The 18,577-nt window shown below is 50.7% G+C and overlaps 1 protein-coding gene across 1 annotated transcript in view; it reads right to left on the bottom strand.

Annotated features, from left to right (window-relative positions):
* Positions 1-275: 275 nt before the first annotated feature.
* The window catches only part of KLF13 (KLF transcription factor 13), a 50,983-nt gene continuing 32,681 nt past the window's right edge, over positions 276-18,577 (bottom strand). The window contains exon 2 of the mRNA XM_060617885.3: positions 276-6,344. Within this exon, the coding sequence (XP_060473868.2) occupies positions 6,055-6,344 (290 nt within the window). The 3' untranslated portion in view covers positions 276-6,054. The remainder of the gene's footprint in view (positions 6,345-18,577) is intronic.

The raw sequence follows: 18,577 nt of genomic DNA, 5'->3' as shown, positions 1-18,577 counted from the left end.
CCTTGATGCTCTGAAGGATGGAATTGTCAGGCTGAGCTTTTTGTGGGGGAGGGAGAAGAGTTGAGGGGTGGGAATGTGATAAGCTGAAATAGGCAGGGGATAGCCAGAGGGGCACCCACTTTCTGCAAAGCCTTCTATTCTATAAAAGGCCTACAAAGCTCAGGGTCGGTTACTGCCCCTCAGGCAATTACATATAGCTGCTGGAGTTGGTCCATTTTGGTCCCTCCCCTCCCCCACCCCGGGCCTCTCCAAGGAACCAGCTCTGGCAAATAAAATAATGAATCATAAATTTTATTTCAAAATGTAAACGTCACTAAACATGCATACACGTTAAAACAATAAAATTTACAATTTAGTTAATTTTTTTTTCTTTTTGCATAGGACATCATTACAATATAGAATCTATGCCATACAAAATACATACAAAGTTTTATCCGAGCAAGCCAAGGCCAGATTGGGAACTGTACAACTGTAATACTTCACTGTAGTGATCCAGGAAAGATGAAACGTGGCCTTCGGAAGCATGGTGTGGTGCTGGTTAAAAAGAAAAAAAAAAAAAAATGTTCCTACAGAAAAGGAAAATGTGTGCTCCATGGAAATGGTCTTGGACCCTTGGATTCTGCCTTGGGATTTTGGCAAACGATTCCAGAGAAACTCCATCAATGGCTTTGGATGGGGAAGGGGTCATTTGTGTGGGTCTGGGGTGGCTGACTCATGCACCCAACATATCCACACAAGTTATTCCTGGTTCTGTGGGAACCACAGCAAGCCCCAGGCCCCACAATGCATAGCTCGTGCTGACGCCGTTGAGCCCTTGGGATCCCCGGCACTAGGCACATGGACTCTCCGGGCTGAGACTAAAGAGCGAAGCCACCCACCCACCCATGGGCACCCTGACCAGGAATGGCCACCACACTGCTCCCCAAGTGGTGTCTGAGCCGCCCTGGGAAATGACCCTCTCACCCCACACAGAGGGCAGGCTGGGGAGGGATCCGGCCGGTACACCCAGCCCTTGTGCTCTGAGTGGGAAGGAAAATCTTTGACCAGACCTGTGGCTGTCTTGCAGGCATTCAGCTCACACATACTTGGGTTTCTAAGTGAGCGTGTACAGCATCCTGTCAATGTGTCACTGGGAAGCTTCCCTTGAGCCCTAGGAGAAAGCTGCTCCTGTGGTCCACTCCCCTCCCATCCTGTTCATCTTTAAATAAAAGTAGTAAGGTTTTAAAGCTGCATAAGAAGGGAGAGGCTGGGCAGGGCCAGCTGGACGCACTGCCAAGTCCAACATTGCTACAGGGGGTCAGTAGAAACCAAGAAACCAGGTATGGCCCCTCTACCCTCATGGATCCGGGGCTCACAGCTCCCACCACCGAATCCAATCTTCTAACCAGTGAGGGACAGGACAGTGGGTGGGGGAAGGGCCTCTCCCTAAATGACACTCAGGCATTTATCAGTAGTAAGCTGGATTGTACATCCAAATTCTGGTACAAAATTCTCTGGAATGTGTCTTGGACAAACTTTCGAAACCTAACCTTAGAATGAGGAATATCAGTCATAGAAGCAGGCTTTTCCCAGGGCAACCCTGCATTCAGAAAGTGTTAGCCCACACCCTCCATTTTAGCTTTGGAAAATATGGCCACCAGAATCGCATATGCAATCTTTGGATAGCAAAAAAGATGTGGGTGACCTACAAAGCATTTCTTACTGGTCTCAATGTGACCAATACATCAGACACTTTAAACCTTCCAGCACTGTGTTTTTGACTGAATGACTTTGTAAAAATGGGTTTAAAAAAAAAATCCATGATACCTGCCAGAAGTCAAAATCATCAGGTAGCCTGGTAAACAAGCCCAAATCAGGAGTCAGAAAACAAGGGGATGCTATTGCTCAGATCACACTTTCTTGTTAGGTGGCACTCCAGCTTGCTGAGGATGAAGTCCCCAAGGAGTGCTAGGATCCTGTGCTAGGATCCTGTGCAGTCCACCTTAGCACCTGCTTCTGGCAAGAAAGGAGGTTGGGTCTTCTGAAGACTGGGCTGGGCAGCAGAAGGCTCAAATGGAGACCCCAGTTCTGCCACACTCCTCTTGGGACCCTAGAAAGCCACCAGCCCTCTCTTCATGCCCCAAAAAGTGGGCTGGGGGCCACCTGTGGCCTGTCTGTCCCTATCTCTGAATCACCTTCCACTGGTCTGAGCGGAGAGCCAGGGCATGGTGAGATCTGGGGACCCCACTGCCACTGATGTTTGCACCTGGAGGCTGCACCGTGGCGAATCCTGCACCTGCCCGGTTGCATGGCCTCAGAATAAAGGGTGGTGGGGGGGTGTCCTGCACCTCAAAGTGCCATAAGTGGGGGTGTAGTGGGATGCAGGTAGGGCACCTCCAGGACTATATTCCCATCAAGGGCATCACTGCCTGTTCCTACATAGCACCCTACAGAAGAGGACCCAGGGCCCTTTGTGGAAACTGCTGTGTTCATGTTTCTTTCTGGATGGCTGTAGGATTCAGTGGGCATATGGGGAGCCAACAACTGGTCCCCTAACATGGCTGATGCAAAGAGGGGCTTTCTTATTTGGGATGTGAGCTAAACACCAGCCTGCTGATGGTTGGGTCCAGGGTCCCTTTTAGGACTTTTTGGAGGGGAACTCTTCCTTTGTTCAGGCATCCTTCATCTTGAGACCTCTGCCCCCTTGGCCTTTGAGAACAAGTCTGCTACAAAATAAAGGTCTGAGTTTTCACTATTATTTCTAGGAGTCCTATGGGTTCCTCAATCACACTGAAGCTGGGCAAGCATGGCCATAAACCAGAAAAATGAAAGACCCTGAAACAGACCCAGGCTGGGAAGACATTCTACATTTCAGAAGAAAATGCAGGTTGTTTCAAGAGGGTCCACACCTTTCAGCAGAGGCCCAGGGGGGCCAGCTTTCCAAGGTCCACCGCCCCCTTCCACAAGCACTCATTTCATGATGAGATGCCAGTGAGAGCCCATTTAAACCTCACCAAGGTTCATGGATTTTTCCCACCCTTCAAGTGAGATGAATTTTAGCCCCAGATGAGTTGGCATGGTCCGACTGGAGCCCCAGGCCTAGTGCCCAGGGGTGTCAGGCGGGAATTCTCTCCAGGTGCCCTAAGTCAGCAGAGCAGTGCCCCATCTCCCAGGTCAGGCCCCTAGAGGAAGGACCGCACCCTGCCATTAGACCAGCACTGCTTTGGGAACGAAGACACACTCATTTGCCAAAAATAGCCAATGCCTGCATATTTCTGTTTTAAGGCAATGTTACCCTTCCATCTATCCGACGGAACAGCCCTGGGTCATTTAGAGGAAAAATTAAATTAAGTGCTCTCTTTGGAAACAGCAAACACCCGCTTTCCCTCCCCCACCCCCCACCCCACCTCTAAAACAAACCAGCTCTTCTTTTATTCCAAGATGACTGGGTTTAGAGTCCTTACTCCCCTTCTTATGTGCAGACAGAAGTGGGGTTAGAAACCCTCCTTCTGAGATGCCAGTAGGCAGATCACAAGGAGACTCCTGGCTCCTCCAGAGGACAGCATTTTGGCCTCCCAGAGACCCACAGCCTCCTCTCTCTGCCTTCGGGGACCCGTGGACGGTGAGCACACCAAAGGACTTTGGAATAAAATTCCTGAACCTGGAATGTGAGTTCCTGAGACATGAAATGTATTCAGAGTGTGGCTTTCTCTGCCTCACACGGAAACAACTTTGGGAGGGGCCCCTGAGGGCCTTCCGGGCCTCACTTTGGAACTGGGCAGGAGGATTTTTCACACTGAGCACTCAGGGCGCTCTTCTGTCCAGGTCTCTACAGGATATTCCACCCTCTCTCCCAGACCAAATGCAAGCAGGCAGCCCGAGTAGGGCCCGGCAGCCAGGGCAGTGAGCTCTGCACCCGATCCCCTGGCCCTGCCTGGCTTCCACCCACAGCAAGAACAACGCTACTGCCCAACCTGGTACCTAACATGCTACTTGGAAGCCACCACCATGCCACCCGTCAATCCCAGATGACACACAGTGGAGTTAGAAAGGGGCACCCAAGTGCTATCAACAGCAGACTGCCACCCTTGTGGTCACTATGGACAGAAGGTGCTGGCCCAAAGCAACGGCCACAGGCTGTGAGCACCAGCCAGGCCTGGGTGTCTACGGCTTCTCTGTGCTGCACCCCATGCCGTGACAGGGTGAGGGTGGAAGCAGGGTGGCCACAACCAAGGCACTCTGGGCCCAGGAAGCCCATCTACAGCCCTCTGAGGTCCCAAGGGTCATTCCTCCTCACCAAAATGAGCAGAGGTCTCTGCAAGATACCCCAAGTCCACCCCAAACCCACCCCCCACCCCAACACACACATACACACACACACATACACACACACGCACTGTCCTGGGGGCTTGTATTTACAGGCCCCAAATCTCAGGAGGAAGGAAAGGGTGGTGCCTGGGCAGCACTCAGGTGGAACCTCCAAATGTCTGCAGAGGAGCAGCACGCTGGAGCCCAGCCTGACTGCCTCACCAGGGCTCAAGGTTGGGGCTCCATGAGAAACTGCTCAGCTCTCTGCTCCTCCTCCCCTGGCAGGAGAACGCTGGCGATGGAGCCCCCACAGCCCTAATGTGCCACAGGCAGGGTGTGGGCTGAGGCCTCCCAGGCAGAAGGGGAGAAACGGAAGGGAAAGGGAGAAGTCCAGGGGGTGCAAAGCTCATGGAGAAGCTGGAGGTTTGCTAATTCTGAGCTGGGAACACGGTGGGTCAGAGCAAAGTATTTCCCACAAGTTTCTGTCTGGTGTTCCCTGGGGAGCAAACAGAATGCACGTTCTCTGACAGCATTTCCCATAACATCTGCTTCACCACTCCCGTAAAGTTCCAAGTCACAATGTTCCGGTCTCTTGCTACAGAACTGTCTCTGTGAAGCACTGAGTGATGCTGCATGCACGACCACACACACGGGGCCTCTGGCAAGGTGGCCCAACAACCTTCCCCATTGTTTCCAACAAAGGTGTCTTGATAGCAGGACGGGTCCAGGAGAACACAGGAACTGGAGGCACCAGAGACACTTTCAGACATCTTTGAAAACACCAGGATTCCTAGCCTCTATTTTCCAGTCAGAGAACATGATAAAAGTGAGAGGTCCCCATGTACCTTCTGCAGGACACAAACTAGCCGGTGTCCCTGTGCAGGGCATGCGCCTCAGGCAGGCCAAGGGTGGGGCAGGTGTGGTCCGGGCCCTGTCGCATTGGACTTCGGATGGTGCAGTGGTCTGACTGGCTGGGGCTTGCACCTCTGCTCCCAGTGCTGAGAGGCCCAGAGAGAGGCTCCTGGAGGCAGGGACAGGGAGACTGGCAGGGCCCCGCAGAGGGGAGGCGCCTCTGTGGTCTCCCCAGATGGAGTGCTTCTTTCACCCAGCACAGCTTAAGGCATCCCTCTGAATCATTTATGTCCTGAGCCCGGCCGGGCTTCTGGGGCAGAGGCTGGCGGCTGCGTGGAGACTTGGGGCCCCCTGCTGAGGAATCTGGCCTGGAAGCAAATGTCAGTGACCACATCCGCTCAGAAATGACTGACGGACTAACCCAAGGGCCAGACACTGAGCTCCACCTGCATTGCTCAGTCTTTGTCCCCAGTGTGTTCCCGAACCTAACAGAAAACTCCAGAGTGCAAATCTATGTACAGAATAAGGCGGCAGGAAGGGGGTGTTCTCACTGACCTCGTGGAACATGTCCATCCCTGAGAAAGGGGGGGAGGGGTTCAACACCACTGAATCTCACCTTTGTGGGTATGTTTATTGTGCAATTTGTGGATGGTGTTTTTTGAAAATTTTTTGTTTCGTTTTTTTACAAATTCACTTTGACACCTGAGGTGAAGAAAATTGTCTGTTGTGTTGTTGTTTTGACTCCAGAAAGTTCTTTCTTTCTCATTACAAAAGGAAAAGACACGGCATCACAAAAGGAAGGGCGAGCATATCTGCTCATGGCTGTAGTTGGGGCGGAGGGTCCTCGCCGGCCAGGGGTGGGCGGGGCCCACGGAGGGGTGGGCGGGGCTGTGCTGCGTCGGGCTGCGGCCGCACTCAGGGCGAGCTGGCCGGGCTGATGGTGGGGCTGCTGGCATCGGAGCGGCTGTAGTCGCTGAGGGAGCCGGTCCGTGAGCCCCCGCTGCGCCGCTGCAGCATGCCCGGGTGGAAGTTGGCATGGCGGCGTGCGTGCTTCGTCAGGTGGTCGCTGCGCATGAAGCGCTTCTCGCAGATGGGACAGCTGAACTTCTTCTCGCCTGTGTGCGTGCGGTAGTGCCGGGCCAGCTCGTCGGAGCGCGCGAACTTCTTGTTGCAGTCCTGCCAGCTGCAGGCGAAGGGTCTTTCACCTGCGGGGCGACAGGGCAGCGCATCAGTCACCGGTCCTGGCCCTGCCCTCCACGCAGCCTGCTCTTCCCCATCCCTAGCCGCGTCCCCTCCCTCTCCACCGGCCTGTAACCAACCCATCAGGGCAAACATGTGCCATGCCTGTGCCCTCCAGCCAGTACCCAAGGAAGGCAGCAGGCATCTCCCAGGATGAAATGGCAGCTTCTCAGTAACTGTGATAGCAGGGCCCAAGGCCCCTGGCGGTGGCAGTCCCAAGCACACGGCAGAGCATGACCCCCAACAACCTGTGCAGGCACCCCTGGCCCTGGCCCAAGGGCAGATCAGGCCCATCTTCAGGCTCTGAGATTGGGAATCCGGAGCAAAGGGTCTAGGGCCCAGGGAGGACTTGCAGGCCTACCAGGGAGGGTCCAGCTGCCTCACACTGGCCTGAAGGGAGCCACACTCCAGAGCCCCACACCCCTGCAGGGCCAAGAGACAATTCCCAACCTGAGTGCTCTACTACTATTCTGATCCTCAGTTTCCTCATCAATAACATAAGGAGCCCAGACGAGGTAATTTGCTTCTCATGTTGCTCTTTCAACCTCCAGTGTGGCCAATAGGTAACAGCCAGCAGAACAAGAGGCTGCAACAGGCTCTTGCAGACCCAAACACAGTGACAGACAAGGGTGGCTACCCAGAACACTCCCTGAGAGGGAGGTAACAAAGGTAGACTTCAATGAGGACCTCACCCCTCCCATCCCTCAGAGCAAGGAACAGGCCATCATTTACCCAGGCAAACTCTGAACCACAAAAAAATGGTATCAACTGCTCAGGGAGAATCAGCAGGGGCTCCTGGCACCCCAGAATGCAGCCCTTATGGCACTGGGGGTGGCCACACCGCCACCCTTTCCATTCTCCGCCCCCCACCCCCAGGCCCTAAAGCCTTCAGCCAGTCCTTGAAGCTGGTGCACCTGTGCCCAGCAGAGGAAATCCATGCCACCCACCCTAAATGAGCCCATCAACCTTATAAACACTCAAGGATGGCCAGATGGCCAAGGAAAACCAGCAAGATGAAAGGGAAAAGGCCAAGAGCAACAAAACAAAGCTGACTCCAGAGGAAAAAGAGTGAAGCCAAGGGACAGAAGAGAATGTCAACCTAAAACTTTGAATTAGTATTCTGAGAAAATTTTCAGACAAAATTTCATGCATAAAGTGAACATGATACCATCAAAAGGAAGTTCAGAGGACAAAAAATAGTGTTTAGAAATTGAGAGTATTATTGCCCAAACAAAAATTTCATAGAACAGATGGAAATATACTGAAGGAAATAACCCATAAAAAATGGAACAACATCAAAAAAGCTCTGAAAATATGTGAATGTTGCAGTGTTCTCTGCCTCCTAGTAATGCTGAAACTAAGAGCTCTGTGTGGCTGTATATGTTGTTACATGTTACATGTACATGTTGCACATGTGATTTTACAGGGGCTTTGGGGGGGAGCAGGAAAGGGGGTGTGTGGGAGGAGAATTCAAAATCAAGAGAGCAAACCATCATATCCCAAAACTATCTGATAGTTACAAATGATAGTTCAGAGTTACAGGGAATCAATCCTGGGGGTGCAATATATTTAAATAATTTCTGTTCGTTAGAAAAAAGAAAAGAAAAAATGGAGGAGAGTAAATTACCAAAGAAACAAGAAAACAGTATCTGTCAGAATCAAACAAGACAGGAGAGTAACATGGAAAGGGCTGGCAGAGAGGTGGGCAGGGTAGTAAGTAAAGGCTCCTGCTGCAAGAATTTCTGCAATGCTGAGAATTTCTGCAAAGTCAGAACACTGGGTAAAATGAAGAGATCACAAAACTTATTAGAAAGAGGTGAGAACAAACACCAAGTCAACCATGAGGGAATACCAAACTTCTTGTAAATCACACTGGATGCTCGATGAAAAAGAAACAGGGTCTTCCAAGTTTACCTCTCAAACTCCAGCAAAAATGGGAAAAGAAAAAATGAGAAGCCAGAGAAATTAGTGAAAAATGAAGGGGCATCTCAGGATAAGAGTGAGGCAGAGACCTGGTGGCCACAGAGGCAGGATTCACAGGGGGATAGTTTCAAGAAGAAGGTGAATTCCATGCATCAGAGTATGATCAAGAGGCTGAATAAACTTCAGGACACAGTGAAGGCACATACTATTCTTTGGTTAAAAGAAAAAAGAGAGGCAGTTACAAACTCCAGGAAGAATAGAAGACATGCAAGAAAACTGGGATCTAAATTTGAAGCAATCTAAAGTGCTACAAGATATAAGCCAAACACTGTTCTACGGGCTTTTTGTATGTTATATTTATCTTTCACAACAACCCCATGAGGCAGCAGGAGGGAATGAAATCCCACCACAGGCCCTGGCATATGGAAGCAATCTTTACACAGTTATGGTCATGTGAACCCTAGAACTAGTTGTCAGTATTTAGAATCAATGTTATAGACAAAGCCCATACAACTGACTCATGGCCCCCAGTAGAGAATGTGGATTTAAGAGAAAGGTAGGAACACACACATGCACAAAGGAAATGCCTAAATGAGGTTAAAGTTATAAGGATAATCAACAACAAAAAAATATATAATATATTCATCAATTCAGGAGGAGGTGAGGGGAGGGGTAGAAATGAGGTAAATCCTTCAATTTCATGGCAGGGAGATAACGCATCATATATAAATCTGATACATCAAAGAACAGTAAAAAAAATATATATATATATATATATGTATGTATGTATGTATGTATATATCATATAATTCATTTATGGCGGTAACTACCAAGACAACTAAAATCAGAGCAGTGTTGGTCTCTAGAAAGTGATGCCTCACTGGGAACAGGATTTTTTGTTGTTGTAAGCTCTTCTGTGTTATGTGTCTTTTTAGAATTGAATACATTGTTAATTGGTTCTGGAGGAAAAAAAATCTCGTCAACGAAAAAAGTTTGAGAAATGCTACATGCTAAGTCCAGTCTAGGAACTTCACAATGCACATTGGTCATTAGATGTTTGGAAAGGTCCAGCATTAAACACAACAGTTTCATTTTCCTGTGACTAGGTGCTGAGTTCAAGAGCTTGGTGTGCCACGTCTGACAGATGAGGCCTAGATCTGTTCTCACAGTATACTGATGTGTGTGGCCTCAGATAAGTACCTCATTGCCTATGGTGGGGTAAAGAGTGCTCCCCGAAAAAGATGTCCCAGTCCTAATCCCTTGAACTTGTGATCTTATCTGGAAAAAGCGTCTTTGTAGATACAATTAAGGTAAGGGTCTTGAAATGAGATCACAAGTGTCCTTTAGAAAAGAAGAGAAGAGAGGGCCAAACGATGACAGAGGAAGAGACTGGAGTGATGTATCTATAAGCCAAGAAACTCCAAAGACTGTAGGGCAGCCCCCAGAATTTAGGAGAGAAGCATGAAATGGATTCCATTCCCCCACCCCACCCCCAGAGCCTTCAGAAGGAAAAGAGGTGGGCAAGGTAGTGAGCTGCAAACACCTTGATCTTAGACTTCTGCCCTCCAAAACAGTGAGAGAGTGAATTTCTGTTATTTTAAGCCACCCAATTTATGGTAATTTGTTATGGTAGCCACAGGAAATGAATATACTACCACATCCTTATAGTGGGGTACACATGGTGATCCCATGGGCTCACACACATGACCAGACCTTGGCACTGTGCCTGACACATGCCAAATGCTACCTATGAAATGTTAGCTATTATTATTGCTCTCATCCGCTATTTTTTACACCTGTGTCTTTTCAAATTTAGGCCCATGGTGGCAGTAGGGGAAGACCAACCCAAATTCAGACTCACCCTTGCTTTCTAATAAACCCTGGGCCCTCATTGGGAGCTTGTCCTTTTCAAGGTCCTTATGTTTGCAGCTCTGGGAAGCATCTGAGGGGTATAATTATAGTTGGGCTACAATGATGTGCGGGCCACACAGAACTGTAGCATCCAATAGGATGGGATGTTGGTACCAGGTAGCCTGGAGTGGCAGAAGGCAAGGAAAGTCCAGCATCACCCCTAGGCCAGCACACAGCTCTTGGTCCATCTGGGTGACAGCAGCTCAGCACTTTTATTGAACACAGACTCTCTGTCTGGCCCTGGGGACAGGGTCATTATGCAGAGTCCCCCCGATTCCATCCTTTATACCTCTGTCAGCCCATTCCAGGAGGGTAGACAGCAATAAACAGATGAATAAAACACTCAGAAGTTATGATTCATGCTGGCAAGGATCAGCAACAGGGTCTGGGTGGGCCCGCCTCTACATGGTGACATTCAAGCAGCACCCAGGAGGCTAATGAGGAGCAGCCAGAAGAATCGAGAACAGCTGGGGGAAAGGCAGCCTGGACAGGGGGACAGAGTCACCCACAGTAGCGCTCATACTTGTAGTGAGGGACCGAAAGAGTATTTGTTCATGTGGGTTATATCCATTGATATTTATCATATTAGAAATTAAAACTGAAAAAAGATTTAAACTCAAGCACATGTGCATTCCTGTAGCTGTCAGGGGGATGTCATCACACATCACGTACCTTCTGGAATATTTCATTGTATTCTTTTGAGAGAATAAGGGACAAATATTATTATTATTTTGAAAATAGTTTTGAACTCATGGTCTCCTGGAAGTATCTCAGGTACCTACAGGTGTCCCTGGGCCTCACTTTGAAAACTGCTCTTTTAAGGACTGACTCCAAGGTGGTGTGGCTAGGTGGAGTGAGTATATAGGGATCGTACACAGAGTGGAGTGGGGCCCAGCAGGGAGCTGGCCACCCAGACTAAATGAACCCTAGCTTCCCTCCTGCTGGGCTCAATTCTGAATCTGCCTCCTCTTGGGCATGTGATAGGAGGACACAATATTACCACAGGGCCACCACAAGGAGAATGCTCAGTCTAGCTCAGAAGTGACACTGGCCCTCTCAGGATAGGAAACCTGATCAGAGATTCCAGAACCCTGAAGGGAGATCAGCCCTTCTGCAGCATCCTGCCTGATGCCTAAGACTGGGATGGGCCCACTCCAGTCCCCCTGCCCTCACTTTCCAAAGGCAGGGCTGCAGGAGGCCAGGGTTGGGGATGTGGGACAGAATGGTGAGAGGGACTTGGGAGGGGGAGGCAGAGTGAGAGCAAGGGGGTAGAGGTCAGGTCTTGTGGGGTACAGGGTGCACAGGGAGGGAGTGAAGGAAGCTGGGTGGGGAAAGGCTGGGTCACTGTGGGAGGGGGCTTGGGAGGGGCCAGGATGCAAGTGGCAGGACTTCGAGACGGGATAACTGGTCGGTACAGGGCGGGGTACTGTTGGTGCACCGTGAGCAGGGCAGCTGGGCAGCAGGGGCGCCTGGGCCAAGGGCTCACGGGGCGCAGGGCGGGGGTTACATAAATGTTCCTTGGCGCTGCGATGAGGCTGTGAGAGCGATTGCCTCATCTTATCAGGGAACACTGTGTCCCATATGCTCCTCTTGCCCAAGCCACAGGCCTGGGCTGGGACAGTGTGTTCCTCCCAGAAGCTGCAAGAAGCCAGGCTAAGAGGACAGGGGCTTTCCTCCTGCCCAAGCCCCCAACTGAGCGCCCAGCCCAGGGCCCTGCCCCCTGCCCCCTTCCTGGCAGCTGCACCTGCACGTGCAGCTTGGGAAGTGTGCATGTTTCAGCTCACGCCCTGAGCCACTGAGAGACTCCCTCCTGCTCTGACCCCTGTCCAAAGGGCATGCTACCAATTTTCTCAATTGCGCCAACCAGTTTGGGCCAGACTGCCAGCTCCCACAGATGATTGGGTCCCTCCTGGCTCCAACAGCACCTGCACATGGCAGTTTTTGGTCTGTGAGCCCCTTGTGGGCAGTCCTGGGGGTCCTTTTGCGTTGCAAAAAAAAAAAAGACCCGGAGCCAGAACAATGTCTGTAAACTAGTGCCTCTTCTGCCGGTGGCAGTAAGTGATCTCCCCAGTTGGCCCCTTGGCCTCCCGCTGGCTCTTCTCAGCTCAGGCTGGCTGTGCCAACCAAGGCTCTGGGAGGCCTCGCTGAGCTCCCCTCTGTGGAAGAAAGAAGGGAGGGGATGCATCTCTGAATAGGGGGCCCCCGGGGAAAAGGGCAGATGGATCCATTGACTTAACAGGGGTACCTAAGATCACATGAAGAGACCTCAGTGAGCACAAGGAATCCCCACAGATGTGTGTCTGGGGAGCGTGGTGAGGGGTGGGGCTGGTCAGAGAGAGGCTTCCACAGAGATACACCTTTTCCCAGGCTCCCAGGCCGCAGCACCCAGGTCCTGAAAAGAATGGGCTGTCACTCATCAATACATAGCTCTGTTCAGTGGCCCCTGGTATGGGGCCACCTCCAGCTCCCCACATCAAGACTGACATGTTTTTCATACCAGCGAGTCCCTCCTGCTCACCCTCCCATGCTGGGGCAGGTTGGGAGATAGCCAACCATTGGGGCCAATCAGCTGTCAGCCTGCAAGGAAACCCAGGCCAACGGGCAGCCTTGGGGTCAGCAGAAAGGCCTGTCCCCATTATGGAAAGCAGACTTTCCTTTCTTTAGAAGGCCACTGGCTATTTCATTGATCACTGAAAACGCCCATGGTTTATAGACCCACGTGGAGCTGACATGCAGATGCCCTCTCCTGGGAAGCTCCAGCTAGAAGCGCTTACCCCCATGGTACAAGTGGAGGAGGTGAGGCCCCACTCAGTGGGGACCCCTCTTGTCCTAGGACTCTGCCTGTAGCCAGAGAGGTGCTTTCTGCATGGAAGTAGCCCTGCACCCACCCCACCCCTGCACCCCTACTCATTTGTCGATGGCTTCAGGGGTTGCCATCTTGCCTGTTTCTTCTCACAGTTACTGTGAGGGTTAAGTGGGAGCACATACATGCTCATAGGAGATACACCACTATCATCGGTTGTGGGGGGGCGGGGTGCTCCTGGGCTACTGAGCCCCTTGGACAGGGAGCTCTCATGAGCAAGTCAGTGGCAAGTGACCGTGGTGGGAACCACTGGTTGCACGTTCGAGCCCCATACCACTTTGTGTTCATCTTTGCTGGAACAGCCGCAGCCCTGGCCCTGGCCCTGCCCCAGGGCACTCTGGTCTCATGCTGCCATTACCGGCGCACAGGTGTTGCTGATCACATGCTGCCTTACACTCCTGCACAAGCAGAGCTGGCAGGATGAGAGGGGGAGGTGGCACCTGGCTGTGTGCAGCAACACACTACCTTGGGGGCACAGTTCAGACAAAATCTGCCTTCCTACAAAAGATGTAAGTGTATTTTTGAAGTAGGCATTTTGGGTGTTGCTTTGTTTTATTTTGGAATAGGAGAACTAGATCCTAAAATTCATACAGAAAAACAAATAGAAGCAGCTAGGAAAACTTTGAAAAAAAGAATACTGTGAGGGTACCAGACTGCCAGATATTCAACATACTGCCACAGAAGCTGATAACTGACTGGTGGGGAGGAGAGGAAATGCCAGAACTAGACCCCAAAACACCAAAACAGTGGGAAACACACTTAGCACAAATTATCATCTCAGATGGGTAGAGGAGAGAGGGTCCAAAAAACGTGTAAGGACAACTAAGTACTTTCTGGAAAGAAAGTAAGGACCATGCTAGGATAGAAGTTCTTTCTATGAATCAAAGCCCAGTAACTATAAATGAAAAGATTGATAAATCTGACTATAAAAGCCAGACATGGACAAAGTCACCATAAGCAAAGGCAAAAGATAAATGACAATCTGAGAAAAAAAAAAATATTTGCAGCTCATATCACAAAGGCCTAACCTCCAATACAGAATGAGAACACAGAAATTAAAAGACAAACCAACACTCAATAGAAATATGGGCAAAGCCCATAAGACAGTTGATAAAAAGAAAACACAAATGACTCTCAAATATCTGAAAAGATGCTCAACTTCACCTGTCAGAGAGCAAATGCCAACAAAACCGCACTGAAATCCTACTTTTTATCTGTCAGGTAGCAAAGCCACAGGAATACGCACTCTCACATTTCGCCAGTGGAAATACAAAGTGCCCCAACCCCTCTGGAGGGCAACGTGGTGATGCTGATCCCAATTACAAATGTGTGCAACCTTCGACCCCACAAAACAACTTTTGGGAAACTATTCTACAGATACACCTGCACACCTACAAAATGGGATATGGGCCTGGTCATTCAATGCAGAAAAAGCCTCAAAACAACTCCTGTCCTCCAGCTGGGGCCTGTGAAATACGTTATGGAAACCCCATGTGACGGAATACTATGAAAAAGAAATGGAATGGACTCTTTCTGAACTGATGGGGAGAGATCTCTAAAGTGGTACTGTTGAGGAAGGAAAGCAAGGTTCTGAGCAGAAGGAACAGTGTGTGTAGACATGTGCTTTTGCTTGTAGAAAGGTCCTCTGGGAGGATACAGACTACCTGGGGACAGAGGGGTGAGGAGAGGGTGCCTTGAAAACTGCTTAAATCTCCTGGATTTCAAAACACGCAAATGTATTTACCTATTCACAAAGTTAAAAACAAGAATCCACAGCAAACTAGGAAATGCTAGCCACAAATAACGCAAATTTTATTTTATTTTTTTAAATGTTTTATTTATTGTTAAGAGAGAGCATGAGCAAGGAAAGGGCAGAGAGAGAAGGAGAGAGAGAATCCCAAGCAGACTCCACACCGTCAACCAGTGTAGAGCCCGACATGGGGCTCAAACACCCAAACTGAGAGATCGTGACCTGAGCTGAATGAAGTTAGACGCTCAACGGACTAAGCCACCCAGGTGCCTCAATAATGCAAATTTTAAAACAGGAGCTGACAGAACAACCCTGTGAGTTCCTGGCCAGACCCATTCACACCACATGTGGCCGTGCATACTCTCCTCAGCACATTCTGAATACAATCCCCAGAATTCCCCTTAAAATAGATTCCCCTTAGAATGGGGGAGGGGGCAGGGGAGCTCCTTGGAATATGAGAAATTCAAAAATAGCAGTGAAGTCCAATCTACCTTTCTGGAAGGTGCTCCTGGGGACGGACCTCCAGGATTCAAGCCCCTGGGTCACTCTGCAAATTGTTTTGTTGGAGGGTGCTCCCTGATCAGTAGTTTGACAGACCCAGTGTGACTTAAAAGGCAAGGGAGAAGAATCTGACAGCAGCAGACCCAGAGCTGTTAACTTGCATGTGTTAAAGGTCCCTTCAGCCTCCTATATACCATGTTCCTGTCATAATTATCACTGGGTCCGCCCTCACAGGACTGGCGAGAACCAGCCTTGGTGGCTAAGCCAGGCTCTGGCTGCTGGAGAGGTGCTGCCAGGTGAGTTCGTCCAGCTGTCAGGACACAGACCACAAGTTCAAGGCAGGAGACTCGGTCCCTTCTGCCAGGGACTGGTAAGGAGGTGGGAACTAGGGAACGGGTGCAGGCTTCTGGGAAGGGTTTTTCTCTTGGACCAAAAGAAAGGAAAAGGAAGGAAGGAAGGGAGGGAAGAAAGACAGAGGGCCGGGCACGGATGGGGTGGGGGAAACGGGCACAGTACAGAAAAGCCTCTGGCAGGCTGTGCTGGGCTGTGACGTCTGGGGTGGCACCAGTCATTGACAGCCACATGGGGAAGTCCGCAGAGACTCAGAGAGAAGCCAAACTGCTCCCAGACACAGACAAGCCTTCAGCCAACTTGAGGCTGCCTGCCCGCACTACCCCCTCCCCAAAGAAACAAAAGTCTTCAAGGTCAGCCAGGGCCCCTGGGAGAGGGCATGGAGCAGAGCAAACGACCCCCTTCCTGCTGCCATCTGCCAACATGCACAACCAGCTGCCTGCTCTGTACCCCAGGGCCCCATGCCCACACCCAGGGCTCTCTAGGCAACCAAGGGAGGGGCCCTTCTCTGTAGAGCCTTTGGCAACCATTCTGTCCACTTCCTCTTCCTGTATCTCTCCCCTCCCCCAGCCTTCATTTCCTCACTCTGGTCCTCTCCTTTTTGCCCCCTCAGGTGGGTCTTGACAGCAGGGCCCCAGCCTGGCCACAGCTGCCCCAATGGTGGGTACAACGCACAGCACACACACCTGCAAACATGGAGCTTCACAGGGAGGCAGCCTTTACTTCCAGCATGCACAAGCTCATTGACTCTACCCTGAGGGACAGGAGTTGTGTCAAGATCTTAGATATGAAGACTAAAAGTGGACAGTCAAAACGACCTCACCAAGGCCACACACCCAGAAAGCCTGGCACTCCCAATCCAGATTTCACTCAGAAGGAGGACATTCTTACAGCCTCTCCCCACCATGGAATAGGAAATGTTCTGACAAGCTGACCTCGGCCATTAGCATCCTGGGGGTTGAGAGCCCAAAAGGGACCATCAAGGCCAAGGGCCCATCTCACAGATGAAGGCACTGTGGCGCAGCACACACAATGTAAGGTACCACCCTCGTCACCCTGGGGAGAAGCTTCCCAGTGGCACCCCCAGCCCAGTTGAGTTGCACTGGGCCACTCTGCCTGCAGGGGACCTTGGCAGGCAGTCACCAGTCCCTCTGCAGCACGTAGCCACACCTAACATGTGGACGAGCTGGGCAGTTCCTTTTCAAGAGGCCCTGCCTGCCTGCCTGCCTGCCTGTCTGAGAAGGTCTGAGCACCCTGAGGCAGCACGTGGCCCCTGGGGAGCACGTGCTCTTCCTCCAAACCCAGCACCTACACTGGCCTGCTCCAGGTACTCAGAGCAGAGGGCCATTTCCTTCACGAAAAAAAAAAAAAAAGTCACAAGTTTCAAACAGAACATAGCAAAACAATGTATTTGTCAGAGTTGGTTTCATAAAGCAAATAAATCGAAATAAAAACAAGTAAGTCATTTTTCTATAGTTCTAAAATGCTTTTGGTTTTTGAGGGAGCTGATGCAGCGGGGAAAAAAAAAAACATCCAGTCACTGACCTACCTTTTCTAGAACAGCTGAAGTCCTGAGGAACAGCTCTAGACACTCTGGGAGGAGCCTCTCCTTCAGTAGCCCAGGTCACCGGACCCAGCAGAGCCTCAGCCACTTGGACAATTTATACCCAGTGTGTTTTAAGAACACTCTTTTGTTCAAAAGAACCACTTGCAGAGAACAGGATACTGGAACAGTAAGCCAGAGGCCTTGCTCCTCAGTAAATCTGAGTTCCACTGCCAGAGAGGAGGTGGTCACCCACTGCCCTCACCACCCGGCCCTCTCCCTACCTGGAAAAACCCATGCTGTGGTGTAGAAAGAAGAGCATTTCCAGGGCCTTTTGAGGCTCAGGGCACTAAGGCCAGCCGCTTCCCTGTCACAGGGCCTGCCCACCGCTTCTCTAAGCCTGTCTCTTCCTCCTCACATCCTGCCTAGTGCTCAACCCTGATCCTATGTCCTTCCCCAGCCTAGCGTGGAACAGGTCACTAAGGGAGCTGACCCTGAGGACACCAGCCAGGGAGAAAAGCTGACACCACTCTGCTTCCCAGCCCCCACAGTCCCCCAGAGTGACCCTTCTTCAACAGCTCTGCATGGGGACACTATGATCCAAAGGCTACCCGAGTCAGCCTGAGGCCAAGGGAGGGCCAGTGAAAGCTGGGGCAAGCTGCCCACCCCTGAGGTAGGGTGTGGGGGACTGGGTGCTCTGTGGTGTTACCCCTCATGTGTCAAGGTTAGGTAGGCAGACAAAGGAAGGGTTGGCATGGAGGCCACCTTCCTGTCCCTCTCTAGAGTCTCATAAGCCACAGACAGGGACCCACTTATATGTAGTCTCATTCCAACCAAGAAAACAGACCCTCTGTCCCAATGCCTGTAGGAAATGAACATGCCTCAGAGCCAGAGCTGCAGGAAGGAAACACAGCCGTTATCTTGGGAAGACAGGATTCATGCGTGACTGTTCGTTCTGCATTCCTACACTTTTCAACTGAGCTGCTGTTTGCTGTCAGAAAGAGTGCAGTATGTTATCTCACAAAGTCGGACATAAACACATCATAATACATGTGTATTTATGGATATAGACTACAAACTTCTATTGTGAAATAATAATAGCTCACCCAAAGCCCAGCTCGCTAACTGGGCCTGCTACCATAGAACCCAGCACCTCTGGCCTCTGGTGAGGGAGTAGCACTAATTTACACGCACAGGTGCACATGCCCGGAAAGGTCAAAAGACCACATGCCAGAAATTTCATAAAGGTGTTTTCCCCCCTTTTGCTAAGGGTTACAAAACACATTTGAAAATTTCCGTTCCCAAGGTCTCACGTAGAACAGCAATAATAAAATACTAATGATTTCTGCCAGCAGGC

This window comes from Panthera onca, chromosome B3 (assembly GCF_046562875.1).
Source record: "Panthera onca isolate mPanOnc1 chromosome B3, mPanOnc1 haplotype 2, whole genome shotgun sequence".
In the NCBI taxonomy this organism is placed as follows: domain Eukaryota; kingdom Metazoa; phylum Chordata; class Mammalia; order Carnivora; family Felidae; genus Panthera; species Panthera onca.
The sequence above is the reverse complement of the archived record's forward strand: the minus strand, read 5'-3'. Positions and strand labels throughout refer to the sequence as shown.